General features: G+C 37.5%; 1 protein-coding gene across 3 annotated transcripts in view; it reads right to left on the reverse strand.

The window, feature by feature from the left end:
- Positions 1-22326, reverse strand: part of VPS45 (vacuolar protein sorting 45 homolog) — a 70876-nt gene that overhangs the window by 13111 nt on the left and 35439 nt on the right. For 2 of the 3 annotated variants that reach the window (XM_080801205.1, XM_080801206.1), the window contains one exon: positions 18636-18767. In XM_080801205.1, the coding sequence (XP_080657331.1) occupies positions 18636-18767 (132 nt within the window). Of the gene's footprint in view, positions 1-7402; positions 8133-18635; positions 18768-22326 lie in introns of those variants that run through there. The other variant, XM_080801204.1, reaches the window with a different exon arrangement.

The raw sequence follows: 22326 nt of genomic DNA on the forward strand, positions 1-22326 counted from the left end.
GACAGAGATGACAAGCAGGCAGAGAGGCAGGCAGAGAGAGAGGGGGGAAGCAGGCTCCTTGCTGAGCAGATGTGCCCCTGATGTGGGGCTTGATCCCAGGACCTTGGGATCATGACCTGAGCCGAAGGCAGAGGCTTTAACCCACTGAGCCACCCAGGCACCCCACTTCCAAGCATTTTCTATATATTCTATTATCCAGTCGTCACAACAATGATATGAGAGAGCTATTATGACCTCCCTTTTATAGCTGAGAAACTGAGGCGTGAAAAAGGTTAAGTAGTTTGGGTAAAGTCATATAAGTGGATACATGGCAAAAGTGAGATTTTAAAAAGGTAATCTGGTACTGGAACCCATGCTCTTAACTTCTATGCTATACTGCCTTTGAAAAGACCAAAGTGGGTGACACCTGGGTGGCGCAGTCCTTAAGCACCTGCCTTCAGCTCAGGTCATGGTCCCAGGGTCCTGGGATCGAGCCCCACATTGGGGGGTTTCCTCTCTGAGTGGGGAACTGCTTCTCCCTCTCCCTCTGCCTGCTGCTCCCCCTAGTTGTGCACACTTTCTCTCTCTGTCAAACAAGTAAATGAAATCTTTAAAAAACAAAACAAAACAAAAAAAGACCAAAGGGTATCATGTCATCGGCAAGTGTGAAAGTCTGACTTCTTTGCCAATACAGCAGCAATGTTCACAATAGCCAAAATACAGAAAGAGCCCAGCTGTCCTTTGACAGATGAATGGATAAAGAAGATGTAGTATATATGTACGATGGAATATTACTCAGCCATCAAATATGAAATCTTGCCGGGACGCCTGGGTGGCTCAGTTGGTTGAGCAGCTGCCTTCGGCTCAGGTCATGATCCCAGCGTCCTGGGATTGAGTCCCACATCGGGCTCCTTGCTCGGCAGGGAGCCTGCTTCTCCCTCTGCCTCCGTCTGCCAGTGCTCACTCTCTCTCTCTCTGACAAATAAATAAATAAATAATCTTTAAAAAAAAATGAAATCTTGCCATTTACAACGATGTGGATGGAACTAGAGGGTATTATGCTAAGTGAAGTCAGTCAGTCAGAGAAAGGCAATTATCATATGATTTCACTCATATATGAAAGTTAAGACAGAGGATCATAGGGGAAGAGAGGAAAGAATAAAACAAGATGAAATAAGAGAGGAAGAGAAACTATAAGAGACTCTTAATCATAGGAAACACACAGGGTTGCTGGAGGGGTGGTGGGTGGGGGTAACTGGGTGATGGTAACTGGGTGATCGGGTAACTGGGTGATGGACATGAAGGAGGGCATGTGATATAATGAGCACTGGGTGTTACACGCAACTGATGAATCACTGAACTCTACCTCTGAAACTAATAATATATGTTAATTAAATTTAAATTTAAAAAAAGATATTAAAAAAATAAAAGACCAAATGGTACCAAAAGGTGATCTGTAAACCACAGGTCCTATTCAGCCCAGAGACTCTAATGATAATCCCAGTGAAAGAACAGGTGTCCTGACAGATGTGTCTTTCTGCTGTAGAAGGTAATACCGCTTTGGTGGGGGAATGACAACTTGGGGCTGTGCCGAGGATAACCAACTACTTTAGTACCTAATAATCCCAACAACATCGAATTGTTGACTTTTAAAAATCTGCTGAACAATTTCGTATTTTTTATTATAAAAAACATAGAAATGTAGATAATATAGGAAGAAAACAACTCACTTTTGTGTCACTCCATAGAGTTAGCAATGTTGAACTTTCCTTCCATTTCCAACCTTTTATTGTTTCACCCAACAAAGCCCAAAACAAATAAGCAAGTATGTATTGGGTCTTACATACTACACAAAAAGGCATATCCTATAAACTTGTAAGAGATAAGAACATCTTCCTAAGATCCAACATTCTGGCTACAAGAGACAAACTGTTCAACCAAGTTTATGCAAAGGAGAAAGGTGTACCAGATGGCACGGGTCTGGGGGTGAGATGGAGGGATGTGGGAAGGGGATGAGGGGTGCTCTGTGACCAGACAGTATCTACCTCTGATTCTCTTGCCTCTGTGTCTTTCTCATTTACTGGTCTCTCAGTTTCATGCTGTTTATCTGCTGCTTTCTTCTTTCCCTATATTTGAGTTGAAATAAACTCTTTCCTTTTCTTTCTTTCTTTTTTTTACCCAACCTTCTCCATACACATTAATGATTTTTAAAAAAAGATTCTATTTTTTATTTGAGAGAAAAGAGAGAGCGAGCATGAGGCAGAGGGAGAGGGAGACGCAGACTCCCCGCTGAGCAGGGAGCCTGATGCATCATGACCTGAGCAGAAGGCAGCCCCTTAACCAACTGAGCCACCCAGGCACCCCCACATTGTTGATTTTTAAGTTTAACTTTATTTTTAAGAATCAGGAGCAACTGACCTCAGTGTTGCAAGGGTATGGAGTAAAGGTTTAAATTGGTAAAACCCTTCCAGCTGGCAAATTAGTAATTTAGTATCTTAAAATGTTTATGCTCTGCGACTCTTGATCTTGGGATGTTGAGTTCAAGCTCCATGTTGGGTGAAAAGCCTACTTAAAAAAAAAATGTTTATGCTCTCCGAGGCAGTAATTTCATCTCAACATTGCTAGAGGTGCACGAATCTAGGATCACACAAACTTGAACTCGAATTCCAGCTTTGCGCTTCCTTGCTGTATGACCTAAGACCAATTACTTCATTTCTCCATGTTCTGGTTTCTTCATTTGAAAAACAGAATCACAATATTAATTCTTGGATCACGATTAAAAGAGAAAATATATGTAATTAAGTCACCAGAGTGTCCAGCATATTTGGTATATATTCAACTATTATCCCAAGTGAACAACTGGGCAGATATGTAAGGATGTACATAAAATAATGCTTATTACAGCATTATTTGTAAGCATGAAAAATTATAAACAATTAATACCAAATAATTTTGTTCACCCCGTAAATCCAGTCTTACAATAGCTCCTGGAATACAGTAGGTGCTCAGTAAGTGTTGAATGAACAAAAAACAGAACTAGTTGAATAAATTGGGGCACAATCTGACAACAGAATGCTACGCAGTCACTATAAAAAATGATATATTTGAGTATTTTTATTGAAAGTATATGTATAGCATATTCCCTTTTATTTAAAAATATATGCGTACACATTGATAAAGAAGGTCTCAAAGGCTATATGTACTTCAAAATGTTGACACTTCCCATGGTAGGATGGTGGCAGTGTAGATATTTCTATTATCTGCTTTTTGCTCAGCTGTATTAAAATTTTTTTTCCTACAAGTATTATGTATTGATTTTGCAATGAAAAGTGATTTTTAATTTTAAAAATGTATGTTCCATATGCACAAATAAACTGGATTTGAGACAGGCCTAGATTTGACTCGGGTTAAATCCATTTTTTTTTTTTAAGATTTTGTTTATTTATTTGACGGAGACAGAGAGAGCAACAGAGAGAGAGAGAGAGAGAGAGACAGACAGACAGACAGCACAAGCAAGGGGACTGGCATGCAGAGGAAGAAGTAGGCTCTGAAGAGCAGGGAGCCTGACTTGGGGGCTCGATCCCAGGACCCTGGAATCATGACCTGAGCCGAAGGCAGACACTTAACAACTGAGCCACCAAACTGTCCCAAATCCAGCTTTTTTTTAAAAAAAAAGCACCTTATTAGAGTTATTCATTTATATGTCTATTTTCCCATTAGACACTGAAATCCTTAGAAATATAGAACATGCCTTCATCTTTCTAGCACCTTGCACAAAACTTTGCACATAACTGGCACTCGATAAATGCTTGTCAGTGACCTGTGATACACTCTATCATGACTCTTGCAACGGTGGCTAACACTCTAGTCCCCACAGGAAAGTAACCCCCCCTCCCCCAGCATCTCTACAGAGACAGTGAGGATTCCAACAGTTTCAAAACCGATCCTGAAATGTCCATAAGTGAACAAGAAATGTCCTCTGGAGTCCTCTTCCTTTGAAATGCAAATTGTTACAGGATCCTAATTTTTCTGTAAATAATTCAGAGATCGAACCAACCCGTGGTTACAGGAGAAGGTCCAAGTTTCTAGTGTTACTTGTTTAGGTAGAAATCTATAAAGTACCTGTTGATGATATGAAGCAGCTCCCTCCTACCTTGGAATTTATTTACAGAAATTCAAAATGCCAACTGTTTTCTAAGCCCTAAACTGTACTCTCTACAAAAAAACCCTGTACTTTCTATATTGTTACTGACTTACTCTGTTAGGGTTATATTATTGCCAACACTCAGGAATCATCTTAGGGAGTGGTGAAACTAACAGCTGCAGCTAGTTAATCATCAAGTTAACCATTTTTATTCAAAAAGCAATGCTGTCTTAAATCTCATTCTTAATTACATGTGGGTGACAAAAATCTTAAAAAAAACACTAAATGATTTCTCACTTTTGTTCTATTTTCCCACCTTTGGTTTACAATATTTCTTAGCAGGCAGAGAGCTTCACATATTGTCCATTTGGTAAAAACAAACTTTGCCTACTTTATAAGTGACATTTATAAGTAAGGGATTAAAGTAATCATAGCTAGATAAATCTTCTTAAAATATTATTTCAACTGAGTGCTTAGGTGCCCATCCTGGAAACAGTTCAAGTTCAGCTTTGTCACTTATTTAGCTCCACGGCTTTGGACAAGGTTTTCACTTCCTTAAAACCTCAATCTCCTCATCTGAAAAATGAAGTTGATGATAATAATAAAAGTATTTACTTTGTTGGGTCATCAGGAGACTGAAACAAAACTGATTTACAATAGAAATGTAAAGCAAGTTACAGATGTGAGCTGCTGCGTAATTCTAAATGTTCTAACTGTATTAGAAAGGTAAAAAATAAAGGTAAAATTAATTTTAATAGCATATTTGACTTAACCTGAAAATCCCAAACATTATCAACTTCTAAAATTTATTAATGAGCTATTTTACACTTCTTTTTTTGGTACTAAGTCTTTGCAATTTGATATGTATTTTATACCTGTAGCACACCTCAAATTAGACTAGTCACATTTCAGGTGCTCAACAGCTACTCGTGACTTGTGGCTACCATATTGGATAGCACAGGTATAACATTGTCTAGCACATAGTATGTACTAAATAAATTTTAGTTCTTGGTTTCATCATGACTGGCTTTTTAGGAATTGCTATGATCAGTGTTTCTCCAAGTACATGACTCATAATACTAGCTAATATCTTCTAGATACTAGAAGATTAGCTAATATCTTCTAGATATTAGTTCTAGAGCAATGGCATTAAAAAACACTAAATTACATAGTAAGAAAACTATTCCTTTTTCTTTTTTTAATCTCTCTGATTATATCAAGAAAAAAATGTCAGTTTGATACTACAGTACTTTGTTTTTTAAAATTTTAATTTCTTGTTGATATAAAATTTACCAACTTTAGGGCATTGTTTAATGATTTTGACAAATTTATACAGTTGTGTAACCATTTCCTAAATCAAGATACAGAACATTTCCACTGCCTCACCCTGAGATTCTAAAAAATCAGGAAACTAGCACTGCCTCAACAAAAGAGTCTTGCAGTTAACCTTATCTTTGAATATATAAAGTCAAATTGCTTTCCAGAAAAGTTATACCAATTTATACTTCTAGTAGTAATATTTGAGATGGCCTCACTGTACTTTTGTCTTATGGAAATAATCAGAGATGGGACAAGGGTTTATCAATATACAAGATATTTGTCAACATTATATCAAACAAAAATTATAAACAATCTAAATGTCTAACAGTAATGGTTACAGACTTTTTTTTTTTTTTTTTGAGAGAGAGAGAGAGAGAGAGAGCAAGCGAGAGCGAGCGAGCACGCACAAGAGCGTGAGCAAGTGGTGGGGGAGAGGCAGAAGGAGAGAGAGAGAATCCTAAGCAGGGTCCACGCCCAGAGTGGAGCCCGATGTGGGGCTCGATCTCACGATCCTGAGATCGTGACCTGAGCTGAAATTAAGAGTTGAATGCTTAACCAACTGAGCCCCCCTAGGTGACCCTAAAGATACATTCTTTTCTTTTTTTTTTTTTTAAGATTTTATTTATTTGACAGAGAGAAACACAGCAAGAGAGTGAACACAAGCAGAGGGAATGGGAGAAGGAGAAGCAGGCCTCCCGCCAAGCAGGCAGCCCGATGTGGGGCTCGAACCCAGGACCCTGGGATCATGACCTGAGCTGAAGGCAGATGCTTAATGACTGAGCCACCCAGGCGCCTCTAAAGATATATTCTTAAAAGTGAAATAGCTATATAAGCTATTAAGATTATTTTAAATGATTTTTCATAACATTGAAATGTGTTCTCAATATAATTACAATATAAAGTGCTCTCAATATAATTACAAGTAAGAAAACAAGTAGAAAATGATATAGGCAATATGATCCTAATTATGTCACAAACCAGACAGAACCTGGAGCACCTGGGTGGCTCAGCTGATTAAGCGTCCAACTCTTGATCTCAGTTCAGGTCTTGATCTCAGGGTCATGAGTTCAAGCCCTGTGCTGGGCTCCACACTCAGCAAAAAAACATAAAAACCAAACCAAACCAAACACAAAAGAAAAAATTCAAAAAACTTTAGGTAAAGAAAAAACAGGAAGGAACATGCCAAAATATTGACAGTGGTTAACTTTAGTTGTACTGTTTTGAAAGATTCTTACTTTAATATTTAAATTTTTTTATTATAATGACAATGAATTACTTGGGAGGGGAAGAAAGTTCATTTTCCTTCATCTGTATTTGCTTTCAGAAAATAAATGAAAAATAGGACCATTAAGTATTCTGCAGGCATATAGAGAGTTTAATTGAACCCAGGAGTATTACAGAGAACCTACTATGTGTAATTACTATTATTGTTTCGAAAGAGAATCTGGCAGTAAGAGGATTGTTAATCTAGGGTCACCTTCTAGCAGGTGACCTTTCTCCCTGTCAAAATTCTTAATTAAACTGATAGCACTGGAGACTGAAGTGCTCTCTTCACCCAAGTTTAGGTGGGGTTCAGGCAATGGCAGCACCATTGGCTAATACATTTACCGAGCTTCCCTCTTCCCCCCCCCCCAACTTCTATCCTGAATTCTGAGAAGACAGAGGGATTTCTTCTCCTGGGAGAAAAATTCCATCCATATGGATCTGGTTCTTGGTCTCTCAGCTCACAGAGCTAACTTAAAGTGTCAACTGCGGCCAGCAGGGACTAGAACTCTTTAATATTGATTGACTTGTGAAGTGATAAGGCAAGCCAGCTCAAATCCCTAACCAAGATGCTCATTTATTTGCAAGGTAGGATCATGTGCATCAGAAACACAACTAGAATAACAGACCAGTCTATTGTAGGTGAATAAATAATTGGTATTGTTCATTTAAATACACATAAGAATGTTCATTTTTATAGTAACACATGTTTATTTTGAACTCTAAGAGAAATAATATACTTCTCTTAAGCATATTAGGTTTGATAGCCAGCGTGATCCTGATAAAATAGGTCAGATTTCAAGATTCTGCTCAAAAATCTACAATACACACAAAAACTTATACATAAATGTTTATAGCAGCGTTATTATGACAGCCAAAATGTGGAAACAGCTCAAATGTCCATCACTGACAAATGGATAAACAAAATATGATAAATGCATACAATGAAATGTATTCAGCATTAAAAAGGAATGAAGTATACAGGTTACAGCACAGATGAACCTGGAGAACATTATACTAAGTAAAAGAAACCACTCACAAAAGACTGTGTTATTACATGGTTCCATTTAAATGAAAAGTTCAGAAAAGGGAAATCTATAGAAACAGAAAATAGATTAGTGGTTGCTTAGGGCTGGCATGAGGGAAATTCCTTCTGAGGTGTTGAAAAGATTCTAAAATGGACCGTGGTAATGGTTGCACACATCTGTGAACATACCCAAACCAATGACTTGTATACTTTAAAGGGATGAATTGTAGGGACGCCTGGGTGGCTCAGTTGGTTGAGCAGCTGCCTTCGGCTCAGGTCATGATCTCAGCGTCCTGGGATCGAGTCCCACATCGGGCTCCTTGATCGGCGGGGAGCCTGCTTCTCCCTCTGCCTCTGCCTACCACTCTGTCTGCCTGTGCTCGCTCGCTCTCTCTCTCTCTAACAAATAAATAAATTAAAAAAAAAAAAAGGGATGAATTGTATATAACGTAACAGAAATTACATTTTGATAAAACTGTTAAAAACCCCACACCCGACAATGCGCTCTAACTCATAGCGAAACCCAGCCCTCGCAACAGTCGACAGGGCCCTCTATTGTGAGGCCCCAGATACCTCTCTGACTGCATCTCCCTCTCCTTTTCCCAGCCTCTCCAGCCTCCTTAGACACACTGCATGATTGTGCCTTAGGACATAGCTCTACAGAGCCTGGGATGTTCTTCCCTCCATCTGTTCAGTTTGCTTCCTCACCTCCTTCAAGTCTTTTCTCAAATCTCTTAACGAGGTCTTTCCTGACACCATATGGAGTAGTGTAACTTATCCCCACAGCCTTCATGTAATACTAATTTCCTTCTACCTTGCTCTGATATTTTTTTCCACAGTATTTATCACCTTCTGAATTACTATAAAGTTTACTTATTTATTAAGTTTATTGTTTATTTTTGTCCCCTCTGCATTAAAATGTAAGCTTCACGAGGGTTAGGATCTTTGCTTTATTCAGGAGGTATTCCATGCTCAGTAAATATCTGCTGAACTGTTAACTTTATGCTCTTTATGCTGTTCTCGTGTGTTCAATATATTCTTATTTATGTATTCTAGAACTTGTAACTCAGGCAAAATGACTTCTGACTGTTCCACATAGATATTGGTGAAAATATCTGTTGTGCTATAGAACAACTCATGTCATATGTATTATTCCTAGAAGTTGAAATTTGATGTATTCCTCCCCCTTCCCCTGCAATTGAGGGGCAGTATGACTAACAAGACAAATGAAGAAGGAAGTTGGGGGCGGGTAATTCCATAAGAAGGGCAAGCATGGAGACAGGAGACCACGGTGTGCACACTGCAAACCTGCATGGACCCACTTAGGGCAGGCACCTGCTGCATGTGTTCAGAGCCCTGCGAAATCCGCTACCCAGATCCTTTTTCGGGGCAGGTTCTCTGCCTTCAAAAAAGCATGAAAATTATGCCTTTAAGGAGGTCCCTGTGATTGGTTATTATCTTTTTTGTGTTTCATTACGTACAAAAGGAGAGGGGAAAGCAATGCAAAATTCATATTAAACTTCATATGGCTATAGAAAGAAGAAAATATTGACTGTCTCTCTTTATCCAGAAGGCGATTTTATTAAGAATGTTGCTAAGGAGGTAATTAGCTTCTGCAAAATTCGCTGGTGTCTTAGCAGCATATATATGCCTTCTATTTTAAATGGTGTTTAAATCCAAACAAAGATAATCATAGTTACACCTAATCAGAGCAGACCCTATAAAAACAAATCATGTAGCTACAGAAGGCCTGTAGAACTTTGCTTCTTTGTAACGAGACTGAATTACTGAAAAATATTGTCACAAAAAAACTGTTTTAAAGAAAGAAGAAACTTACATGCTACATTAACAAAATGAATGGTAAAAATCCTATGACCAAATCGTCTCATGAGATGCAGAAAAAACATTTGACAGATTTCAACAACCATTTGGATAAAAATTCTCAATAACATAAGTACGGAGGGAATGTACTTCAACATAATAAAGGTCACTATGACAAGCCCACACCCAGCATCATACTCAATGGTGAAAAACTAAAAGCTTTTCCTCTAAGCACAGGAACAAGACAAGTATGTCCACTTTCACCACTTTTATTCAGTATAGTATTGGAAGTCCCATCCAGAAAAATTACACAAGAGAAGAGAAAAAGCACTCAAATAGGAAAGTCAAAAGGAAAACTATTTGCAGATGACATGATATTTATATAGAGAAAACCATAAAGTCTCCACCAAAAAAAATTAGAATTCAGTAAAGCTGCAGGATACAAAATCAATATACAGATATCCACTGCATATCTACACACCAACAATGAACTATCAGAGAGAGAAATTGAGAAAACAGTCCCAGTTACAATTGCATCAAAAAGAATAAAATACCTTGGAATAAATTTAATGAAGGAGGTGAAAAGACCTATACACTGAAAACTGTAAGACAAGGATGAGAGAAAATGAAGACACAAATAGATGGAAAGATATTTCATGCTCATGGATTAGGAGAATTAGTATTGTTAAAATATCTATACTACCCAAAGCAATCTATAGATTCAATGCAATCCCTATCAAAACTCCAATGGCGGGATGCCTGGGTGGGTCAGTTGGTTAAGCGTCTGCCTTTGGCTCAGGTCATGATCTCAGGGTCCTGGGATTGAGCCCTGCATTGGGTTCCCTGCTCAGCAGGGAGTCTGCTTCTCCCTCTCCCTCTGCTCCTTCCCTTACTCATATGCATGCTCTCTCTCTAAAAAACAAAACAAAACCAAAAAACCTCCAATGGCATTTTTTCATAGAAATAGAACAAACAATCCTAAAATTTGTGTGGAACTGCAAAAGACCCTAATAACCAAAGCAACCTTAAGAAAGAAAAGAGTTGGAGACATCATGCTCCCTGATTTCAAACTATATTACAAAGCTATAGTAACTGAAACAGTACAGTATTAGCACAAAGACAGATCAGTGGAACAGAATAGAGATCCTAGAGATAAACTCATGCATGTAAGGCCAATTAATTTATGACAAAGGAGGCAAGAATATACAATGGGAAAGGCCAGTCTCTTCAGTAAACAGTATTAGGAAAACTGGACAGCCACAGGCAAAAGGATGAAACTAGACCATTATCTTATATACAGAAATAAACTCAAAATGGATTAAAGACTTGAATGTAAGATCTGAAGCCATACAACTCCTAGAAGAAAACATAAGCCGTAAGCTCCCGACATTGGTCTTAGTGATCATTTTTTGGATTTAATACCAAAAGGAAAGGCAACAAAAGCAAAAATAAACAAGTAGGACTACATCAAGCTAAAAAAGCTTCTGCAAAGCAAAGGAAATAATCAACAAAATGAAAAACCTACTAAATGGGAAAAAATGCTTGCAAATTATATACCCAATAAGGAGTTAATATCCAAAATACATAAAGAACTCATACAACTCAATAGCAAAACAAAAACAAAAACAAAAACAAAAACAAAAAAAACCCCAAAACCCAAACACTTTGATTAAAAAATGGGCAGAGGATTTGGACAGACATATTTCCAAAGAAGACATACAGGAAGCCAACAGGTAGATGAAAAGATGTTCAACATCAGTAGTCATCAGGGAAATGCAAATCAAAACCAGGATGAACTATCACCTCATACCTATTAGAATGGCTATTACCAAAAAGACAAAAAATAAGTGTTGTTAAGGATGTGGAGAAAAGGGAATTCTGTGTACTGCTGAGGGAAGGTAAACTGGTGCAGCCACTACGAAAAAGAGTATGGAGGTTCCTCAAAAAAATTCAAAATAGAACTACCATATGATCCAGCAACTTGACTTCTGGGTATTTATCCAAAGAAAGCAAAAAAACTAGTTCAAAAAGATATACAGACCCCCATGTTCATTGAAGAATTCTTTTTTTCCTTTTCTTCCTTTTTTTTTTTTAGGTTTTATTTATTATTTGTCAGCGAGAGACAGAGAGAGCACAAGTAGGGGGTGCAGCAGGCAGAGGGAGAAGCAGATGTGGGGCTCCATCCCAGGACCCTGGGATCGTGACCTGAGCCAAAGGCAGATACTTAACTGACTGAGCCACCCAGGTGTCCTGAAGAATTATTTTCAACAGCCAAGATAGGGAAACAACCTAAGGGTCCATCAACAGATGGATGGATAAAGAAAATGTGGATAAACACACACACACACACACACACACACACACACACACACACACACAGGAAATGAAATAATATTCAGCCACGAAAAAGGATGGAATCTTGCCATCTGTAAAAACACAGATGGACCTTGAGGGCATTATGTTAAGTGAAATAAATCAGACAGAGAAAGACAAACATTGTATGATCTAACTTATAGGTGGACTTTAAAACACAGCACAACAAAATAAAACAAAACCAAACTCACAGATACAGAGAACAGATTGGTACTTGCCAGAGGCAGCCGATGGAAGGGTGGGTGAAATGGGTGAAGGGAGTCGAAAGGTGCAAACTTCCACTTATAAAATAAGTCATGGAGATATAATGTAAAGCCTGGGAATTATAGTTAATAATACTGCATTGTATAATTTGAAAGTTGCTAAGAGAGTAAACCTTAAATGTTCCAACTATAAGAAAAAAATTATTTATTTATTTGACAGAGATCACAAGTAGGCAGAGAGGCAGGCAGAGAGAAAGGGGGAGCAGAGAGCCCCATGTGGGGCTTGATCCCAGGACCCCTGAGATCATGACCGAGCTGAAGGCAGAGGCTTAACTCACTGAGTCACCCAGGTGCCCCCCATAATTCTTTTTTTAAAGAAGAGTGTATTTATTTATTTATTTGCCAGAGAGAGAGAGAGAGAAAGAGAGTGAGCAAGCACAAGCAGGCAGAGGCAGAGAGAGAAGCAGGCTCCCCGTGAGCAAGGAGCCTGACGTGGGACTCGATCCCAGCACCCTGGGATCATGACCTGAGCCAAAGGCAGTGGCTTAACCAACTGAGCCACCAGGCGTCCCAAGAAAAAAAGATTTTTTAACTATGTGGTGATGGATGTTAACTAGACTTAGTGTGGGGATCATTTTGCAATATATATAAATATCAAATTATTATGCTGCACACCTGAAACTAATATACCTCAATTAAAAAAAAAGAAGGTACTTAGGAAAGAGCAGCTTAAATTCAAATAACTTTGAATGGCAAGTTGAATTTCAGATTCAACTAATGTATATCTTCTTTTGAAACTGAAGTGGTATCTTCAGATACCTTATGGCTTAAGATGAAGCTGACTTATATAAAGGCCCCTATCTCACCAAAAATTACATTAATTTCTGGAAATATACAAGGAAGAGAGGAAAGAATTGCTTTCTGGTCTTTATTTTTTGTCTACAACTAAGATTTTGTTTCAATACACAGTAATCTTGATGTATTTTATTTAGTAAAAAAAAATTTTTTTAAATAAACTCTTTGTCTAATGAGGGGCTCAAACGTATGACCCCAAGATCAAGAGTTGCATGCTTTACTAATTAAGCCAACCAGGCACCCCCAATCTTGCTGTATTTTAGAAACAGAAGGTATCACAGGATGAAGGTTACTTAAATTGCAACATGAGAGGTAAGGGTACATGTAAGTTACTAGGATGCAAGAGACCAATTTTGACCTATCTGCCATTACATTAAGTACCTTGTCCCAAATCATAAACTAGTAAGTGGTGATGCTAGGATCTGACTGAAGAATGACTGAAGAATAAACCTGCAGTGATCTCAACTTTTACTTAAGAAATCAGGGAAATCAAGTGACCTGTATCCCAGAAATATCCTGCAACAGGCATTTCCCACTCCAGAAGGACAGTTTCTATATCAGCACATCACACTCCCAGCTACAAGACGTGATTTTTTCCCCCGTTTATTGGGAAATCCAATATCCCCACTAATCCATATCCTTGTGGGACAGCCTATATCACATTTAACATGATTCCAAGGAGGACACTCATCAATCACATCTAAAAGTATACTGTTTCCTGATCACCAGTCTCTCTCTCTTTTTTTAAGATTTTATTTATTTGACAGACAGAGATTGCAAGTAGGCAGAGAAGCAGGCAGAGAGAGAGGAAGGGAAGCAGGCTCCCTGCCGAGCAGAGAGCGCATTGCAGGGCTCCATACCAGAACTCTGGGATCATGACCTGAGCCGAAGGCAGAGGCTCCAACCCACTGAGCCACCCAGGCGCCCCAGATCACCAGTCTCTTAAAATAATACTTCTGTGCTGTAGAGCTCTTGGGGTCAATGCTGTGTGTCTCTTACTCCTTTGTGGACTTTTCCTTAAGAAATAACCCACATATTATAATAAGCCCCCTGCACAAAAATTAAACCCTAACAATTCACAGAAACAAATTATTAAACTTTTTCTCCCCCAAATCAAGGTTCTTTGTTAGCTCACACTAGCCCCATTATATCCAGTTATAAAACTGATTTAAAAAAATATTAACCTTTCCACTTACCAAGAGTCTAAGATTTCAAAATATATTAAGAGTTGTGATCTTACTCAATATGCTAGTAATACCCAAGATAGGCCATATTCGTCATGAAAATGGAGCCTTCCCCCTAAAAGCTGAAGCTAAGTTGCTTTTGATTACTTAAGCCTTTACAATAAATGATCTCCGAAATACAAATTCCATTATTTTTTTTTTTTAATTTTAGTTTTTAAGAGAGAAAGAGTGAGAGAGCACAAGCAGTGGGAGCAGCACAGGGAGAGGGAGAAGCAGGCTCCCTGTGAGCAAGGAGCCTGATGCAGGGCTCCATCCCAGGACCCTGAGATCATATTCTGAGCCGAAGGCAGATGCTTAACCCACTGAGTCATCCAAGTGAACCTATTTTTTTTCTTTTACTGATAGTGATAAATTTCACTGTTAACCTATTAGCTATAGGTTGTATCTTTATAAATAAACACATAATTTTGGATCATTTATGTACTGCAAACATTAACTAAATTTTTTCCAGGTTGGCAATTACCATAGTAACTCCCTCCTTCTTAAAACGTTTTATTGGTTAGAGCCAGCGAACAATCCCATTCAAGATTTTATCAAGCCTTCTATTGCTAAGGCTATTGGCTCAAACGTAATTCAGTGTACTGCTTAGCACACTGTTATGTCAGACAAAGAAATACCAAAGCTGGCTAGTTGGAAGAATCTAGTCTAAAAAAGCTGCCTCACTTTCTTACCTTTACATAAAAGATTATTTAATTGTTCAAGAACTGGAAAATATTTGGGGTTATAGAATTAATGTGATTAAAGAAAAATGGAGGATTTGAAAACATGAGGAAAGAAGAAATTAACAAAAACATCAGGCAAACTTGAAAAAGAGGCAAAATGAATTTACAGGCATAGAAATATAATCTTTTTTTTTTTTTAAAGATTTTACTTATTTATTTGACAGAGAGAGATCACAAGTAGCAGAGAGGCAGGCAGAGAGAGAGAGAGGGAAGCAGGCTCCCTGCTGAGCAGAGAGCCCGATGTGGGACTCGATCCCAGAACCCTGAGATCATGACCTGAGCCAAAGGCAGCGGTTCAACCCACTGAGCCACCCAGGCGCCCGAAATATAATCTTTGAAGTTAAAAAAACTGAATGGACAAATTAAACACAGATGAAGACAGAATTATGGAACTGGAATACTGATCTAAAAAATTACACAGAAGGCAGCACAAAAGATATGGATGTATACATGAGAGGTTAAGAGACATGAAGAACAGATGGAGGCCTAACATATATCTCACAGGAGTTCCAAAAGAGAATAGAGGAAACAGAAAAGCAGCAATGTTCAAAGAAATAATGACTAGAAAATTTCCAGTAATCATGGCAAACATGGATTTTCATACCAAGTAGCATAAATAAGAATAAATCCACATTTAGGTACATAATACTGAAACAAGAACACCAAAGACAAAAAGATAATCTTAAAGAGAATCTGAGTAGAATATATTGCCTATAACCCAAAAACAATCTTATTAGAGTAGACTTTTTTTTTTTTTTTTAAGATTTTATTTGACAGAGAGAGAGAGAGAGAGAGCGAGCAGAGGGAGAAGCAGAATCCCTGCCAAGCAGAGAGACCGATGTGGGGCTCAATCCCAGGACCCCTGAGATCATGACCGAGCTGAAGACAGAGGCTTAACCGACTGAGCCACGCAGGCGCCCCTGAGAGTAGACTTCTTAACAGGAACAATTAAAAATAATATTCCATTGTCTTCTAACTTTTAAGTGCTGAGAATAAATTATCACTCTGGATTTATAAACTTAATACACTAAGGTATTTTTAGGAAAAAAAAAATCAAGTTGACCAGGATCTGAAAGAACTACTAACGGATGTTTTTAGTGAGAAGATTGGATTAGAAAGGACCAGGGTGAAAAAGTCGGGGGAGGGGAAATGGGCAAACACATGGGTAAATCTAGACAAATAATAATTGAAAATAATGATGATGATTAATTTGGGGATTATAAAAACAAGAAGGAACCAAAATGCTGGACAATGAAATCTTGTCAGTTGGGAGGAAGGTGATTAGAGATCCTTCATAGGATCCTGCCAAGATCCTCATATTTTTTGTGAGAAAGGCAGAAATAGATTACTTTTGCCCTGTTTCTCCATTCGTCCAACAAACATTCTTTAAGGGCAAGTAAAACTAATCTACGGTGATAGAAATCATAACAGGGACTATTTTGTGGGAGTTTTGACAAGGAGGGGACATGAGGCATAAGGGAGACTTCTGGAAGTGCTGGCAACATTTTACTACTTGGTTTGGGTGGTGGTTACATCGTTATATTCACTTTGTCATATTTTATTGAGTGGCCTACTTATCATTTGTATGCTTCTCTGTATGTAATGAAGTATTTAAGTATATGTAATATTTCTATAAATTATAAGAGGAAACTACCACATAGTTTTTTACAAAATAAAATTTTGATAGATTATAAAGCTGTAATTTTAAATGCAAGTCCTAAAAATGATGGAAAAAATAGAGGTTGGTGTTTATATAATTTTGGCTGGGAAAGAACTATGTATGAAACCAAAGGCAGAAATCACTGGTAGTTCTGACTACATAAAGTAAAAAATAAATATAAAATATAATATAATATAATAATATAATATATATAATATGTAATATATAATATAATAATATAATATAAATATATATACATGCAATTATATATATTATATAATTATATATTATATTATATTATATTATATTATATTATATATATAAATATATATATAAAATTAATAAAAATTACTGGGGAAAAAAGAATACCCCAATTGCAAAATGGGCAAAGAATATGAACTGGCCATTCAAAAAGAAATGCATAAACGGCCAGTAAGCTTTGGAAATTGACAAACAGTTTAAGTAATTTGCCTAAATTCACAAACAGTAAGAGGGAAAGTCAAGATTCAAACCCAGGTTGTCTTACTTTTCAATTAATAATTTGTTTAATGAATGAATGATTATATATTTAACACCAGAAGATGTTTATATTTACATCACACACTACAAAATTCAGATCATAAAACAGAATGTGGAAGAGATCCCTTTTCTGCTGATACACTCACATAAATGTTTAAACAGGCTTAGAAAAAAAAGGTCTGAAAAGATCAAAGTGTAACAGTGGAGAGATTATGGGAGCTTATTTCTTTCTCTTTACATTTTCTGAACTAAGAGAATTTCAGAATAAATGTGTATTACTTCCATAATAAAGAGGAACAGTTACGTTAAAAAGCCAAATAATAACACAAAAGGAAAAAGTACACAAACACCTCTAATGACTCCCAATGGCTCAGCATGGATCTCTCAAGGTCTCCAATCATTTAAATTCAACTATCATGCCACGCTTCTCTAGTCACTTCCTCCTGTCTTTCCTGCCCTTAATTTCCAAATTAATCTTCTTAAAATACTGTGACCCACTTGTAATTTTACTCCTTAAATAACTTTCAATGATTCTTCATTTTCTACACAAGAAAGTAAAAATTCCTCAGCCAGGAATTCAAGGCCTTTCACAATTATGGCATTCAGTCAACCTTCTCACTTATTATGCACATTCCAGTTGTTTGACTATTTGCTGTTCCTTTTCTATGCTTGTTGCCTACAGCTTCCGTAACTTGTTCATGTGGTGAACTCTGCCTAGTATGTTCTCTTCCTCATGTCCATTTTCTACCCAAGGTTCAGCTTATGCACTATCTTCTCCATGAAACAGTTGCTAATTTTTCTTAGTCACTCTGATAATGCATGGCTCTTTGGTCTGTCTCTCTAGACACTTATTTTGTTATGTTTTATGTTCTATGTTTCCTAATAGACAATGATTTCCTTGAGGATCTTTATCTTATTCATCTTTGTATTCTTCTTACTAAATATTGGGTGAGTGTAATTAATCAACAAAAAGAGAAACACTCACAGAATTCAATACCATTATGTTTCAGTATTTTCAAAGTGCCATTCTGTGGCTATAAGATTTCTCCTTTGAGGAGCGCCTGGGTGGCTCAGTGGGTTAAGCCTCTGTCTTCGGTTCAGGTCATGATCCCAGGGTCCTGGGATCAAGCCCCGCATCAAGCCCCGCATCAAGCCCTGCATCGGGCTCTCTGCTCGGCAGGGAGCCGGCTTCCCCCCACTCTGCCTGCCTCTCTGCCTACTTGTGATCTCTATCTGTTAAATAAATAAATAAAATCTTAAAAAAAAAAAAGATTTCTCCTTTGAATACAGGAAATATAAATTGTTAATAGTACAGACTGGTCCTTACTCTTTAGGTCCTTGACCTAACTGGGTGATTTATGAAGCTAATGGAGTTAGATCTTTCATCTCTATTACACTATGAACTGATGTATTTTGGTCTACCAGCAATTTATTCAGCTTTATAAATTTAAGCTTTACTCTCTAGGAAAGGGAACAGAGTTGTAGGACTGAATGTTCTCCCTTACCTTTTCGTGTTATGCACTGTGGTTCCTCCCAGAACAATCCTTACTCCAGGAGTGGTACGGTTCAGGTTATAAACTGTTAGAGCCTCTTCATAGGTGGCTCCTCCAATTATAAACACAATGATATCCTGAGGTCTGCAATAATAAAGAAAGTTAACATCATAGGATAAGAGGGGAAAAAGGCAAAGATTTGGTGTTACTATTATATGCACAGTTTTAATTTCTAAATCTTTCATTTTTGGTGGAGGAAGCAGAATTAAAGCAGAATAGAATAAAAGGCTTAAAAAAGTTTTAATGATCTGAAATTGGCAGGAAACAGAGCAGGAAATGCTGAATAGTGATTTGCTTTCTGTTTATGAGCGGATGTCTTATAATTTCTGTGCTGTGGATTTCAGAATAGCACAATAGTGTTTGCTGGAACCAAATGTAGAAATATTCTTTTATATTCAAGAGGCTGCAGAGTACTTCACTGTGCCATGATATCAATATAGCAGTAAATTATACTTGTACTACACAACTCCTTTGTATATAAGCCCTCTGTCAAATACTTAGTACAGTGTCATCACAATGGCCTCTGTCCAAGGGCTTCAAAGTATTTTGGAAAGTACCAGTATATTAGGATGTTCCCAGAAGATGGAAACTAGAAATGTTTAGTATTTTGAGTGTAAAAAGAGAATGGGACACATAAATGAATAGCACTGCTGGGGACTCCACCTCTTCTTAAAATCTTTGTTCTCAAATCCTTTGGTAAACCAAGAAAAAAAAAAACCAACCCTGTGAAAACAAACAAACGAAAAAGTCTTGAGTAGAGTTTTGATACTGGACATACTGATACATCAGCTCAGCCACTTGCCTCATTTGGGTAGCACGGTGTAGTTTTACTGTGTTCCAATCTTTATCAAAACAGCTTCGTAACAACAAAAGTAAGGGCCTCCTATTGGCCCTTCTGTAGATATCAACAAGAAGGAGACCATATCATTTCAAAACTGTTGCAGTTTGCCTTGTTTTTCTTTTCTCATGCCATCAAAAGAAGATAAAATTACTTAATCTTAGCAAGCCAGTAATTTTGTTAAATGACTTACTGGACTTTATTTAAAACTACAACAAGTAGAAGCATTCATTTTGGAGGTTATAGCACAAAGTTAAATAGAAACCTCTTTAATCGTACAGGTTTATGTATAAATCATGGAAACCCCCTCTACATTTCCTTTCTGTTTGTCTCTTTTTAAAACACCTTGAAGGGATTAACCGAGAGTATTTATTCTTATGGCACTTCACAGAAACAGAATCAGATATTATGGCCAAAATTAAAAATGTTCAGATAATCTCTGAATTGCAGAGATACCCAATAAATGATACCCAATGATGAAGAGGTGGTTATTTTGCAAATAATTAGGTAGATTTTGCGATTAATTAGGTAGAGAATCAACCATGGCATTTATGTGTGAAATGCCTAGAACTTAAAATCATACCTTTAAACACTAAACTTACTTTTTTTTTGAGAGAGAGAAAAAGAGAGAGAGAGAGAGAGTGCGAGCGCATGAGCAGGGCCAGGGGAGTGGGGGCGGAAAGGAGAGAGAGAATTCCAAGCAGGCTCCATGCTTAGCATGGAGCCCAACATGGAGCACAACCCCACAACCCTGAGATCATGACCTGAGCCGAAATCAAAAGTCGGATGCCCAACTGACCAAGCCACCAGGGACCCCACAAATTTACTTTTTAAGAAAAAATAAACATTTAAGACTACTTACTTGAAACAATGTATTTAGTACTACAATGCTTAGGAGTTACCTACTGTTAAATATTCTATAATCATTTCTACTATTTTATTTTTTAAAAAATATTTTATTTATTTATTTAAGAGTGAGTGAGTGAGAGAGAGAACACAAACAGTGGTAGTGGAAGAGGCAAAGGGAGAAGCAGGCTCCTCACTGAGTAGGGAGTCTGATGTGGGGTTTGATCCCAGGACCCCAGGATCATGCCTGGAGCTGAAGGCGAAAGCTTAACCGACTGAAACACCCAGGCACCCCTATTATTAAAATATACTATTTTTGACTAGATAAATGTTTGCATATAATATAAAACACAAAAGGGCATACTATAAAAAAAATGAATTTCCCTCCCACCGTGATGCTCCTGCACCTCAGTTTCAATGTAGAGGCAAACACTACCACTTGTCTCTTATGTGTCTTTTCAGAGATATTATATATGTGTATATATAAGTAAATATATGTATAAATACATATTCACAAACACATATACACACCACACATATGTACATATACATATAGCACGCGCACACACACACACACACATACACAGATAAAAGCATTTTATGTGCATTGTTCCACTCTTTGCCCTTATCTTGGACCTAGTGTGCATTTTAAATTTTGGTGGATATCACCAAATTAGCTCCACAGATATCATTCTACCAGCAACTCAGGAAAATGCCTGTTTCTCCACATCCTTTCAGCACCATGTATTATCAAGGCTTTTGGTCCTTCTAAGTTGATTAAGTTGATCACTTGTTCTTCCTCAATATACCCTCTTCATTTGGTTTCCAAGACATCACATTCTTGGATTTCTCACTTCATTAGTTGCTCTTTTTCAGTGTCCCTTGATGGCTTCATCTTATCTCCCTGACATCTTAATGGTGGAGTCACTGGTCTTCCTTTCTTCTTCATCTACACTTAACTCTCTAGATCTACTTTGCCCAATGTAGTTACCATTAGCCACATATGGCTATTTAAAATTTAAATTAATTAAAATAAAATAAAATATTCAGTTCCTCAGTAGAACTAGCCACATTTCAAGTGCTCAACAGTCACATGTGGCTAATGACTACCTTATAATATGGCACAGATAGAGCACATTTCCATCATTGTAGAAAGTTCTATTAAACTTACTGATTATTCCTAGATGATCACACCCAAGTTGTATGGTTTTAAATACATTTCTCTGCTGGTGACACCCAAATCTCTATCTCTGTCTCTCTTGGAGAGAGCACTGCCTCCTAAATGCCAGGCTTAAATATCTATCTACTAGACGTTTCTACTTGGATGTTTAAGAAATTTCTCAATTCAAATGTTCAAATTCCTAAACTCCCCCAAGCTTGATTCACCTATAGCTTTTCCCATTTTAGTTGATGGCCAGTCTATCTTTTCAGTTGCTTAGGATAAAAACTTTGAAGTCATCTTAACTCCTGTGGAATGAAGCAGATAAATCAGAGACATAGTGAGAGAAAGAGAGGGAGAAATAAGCAGTGGCCAGACCGTGGAAGGCCTTGAGTCTTATATGTCATGGGGGGGTCACTGAAGGGTTTTAACAGGTTACTGTGATCAAATTTTTTTTTTTTTTTGAGCTCCACAAAGCAAAGTTTATTGAGTGACAGTACAAAGCTCCCGAAGAGGGAAGGGGATCCAAGAGGGTTGCCTCAAATTTGCTTTTTTGAAGGACAATTTTGGCAACTGTGTGAGAATGAATTGGGGGAAACAGGTGGGAAAAGCTAGAGAACAAAAGGCCACTGTAACACTTCCAGAAAGATATGATGAAAAATGGGACTAAAGAAATACCAGGAGTGGAGAGGAGGGACTGGATATAGAAGACCAAAAAAAAGGAGGGGAGGACTCTTCAATATTTGGTCAATGATTAAATGTGGAAGATGAGAATAAAGGAACAGTCCATGATAACTTTA

This window comes from Martes martes, assembly GCF_963455335.1.
Source record: "Martes martes genome assembly, chromosome: 4".
Taxonomy (NCBI): Eukaryota; Metazoa; Chordata; class Mammalia; order Carnivora; family Mustelidae; genus Martes; species Martes martes.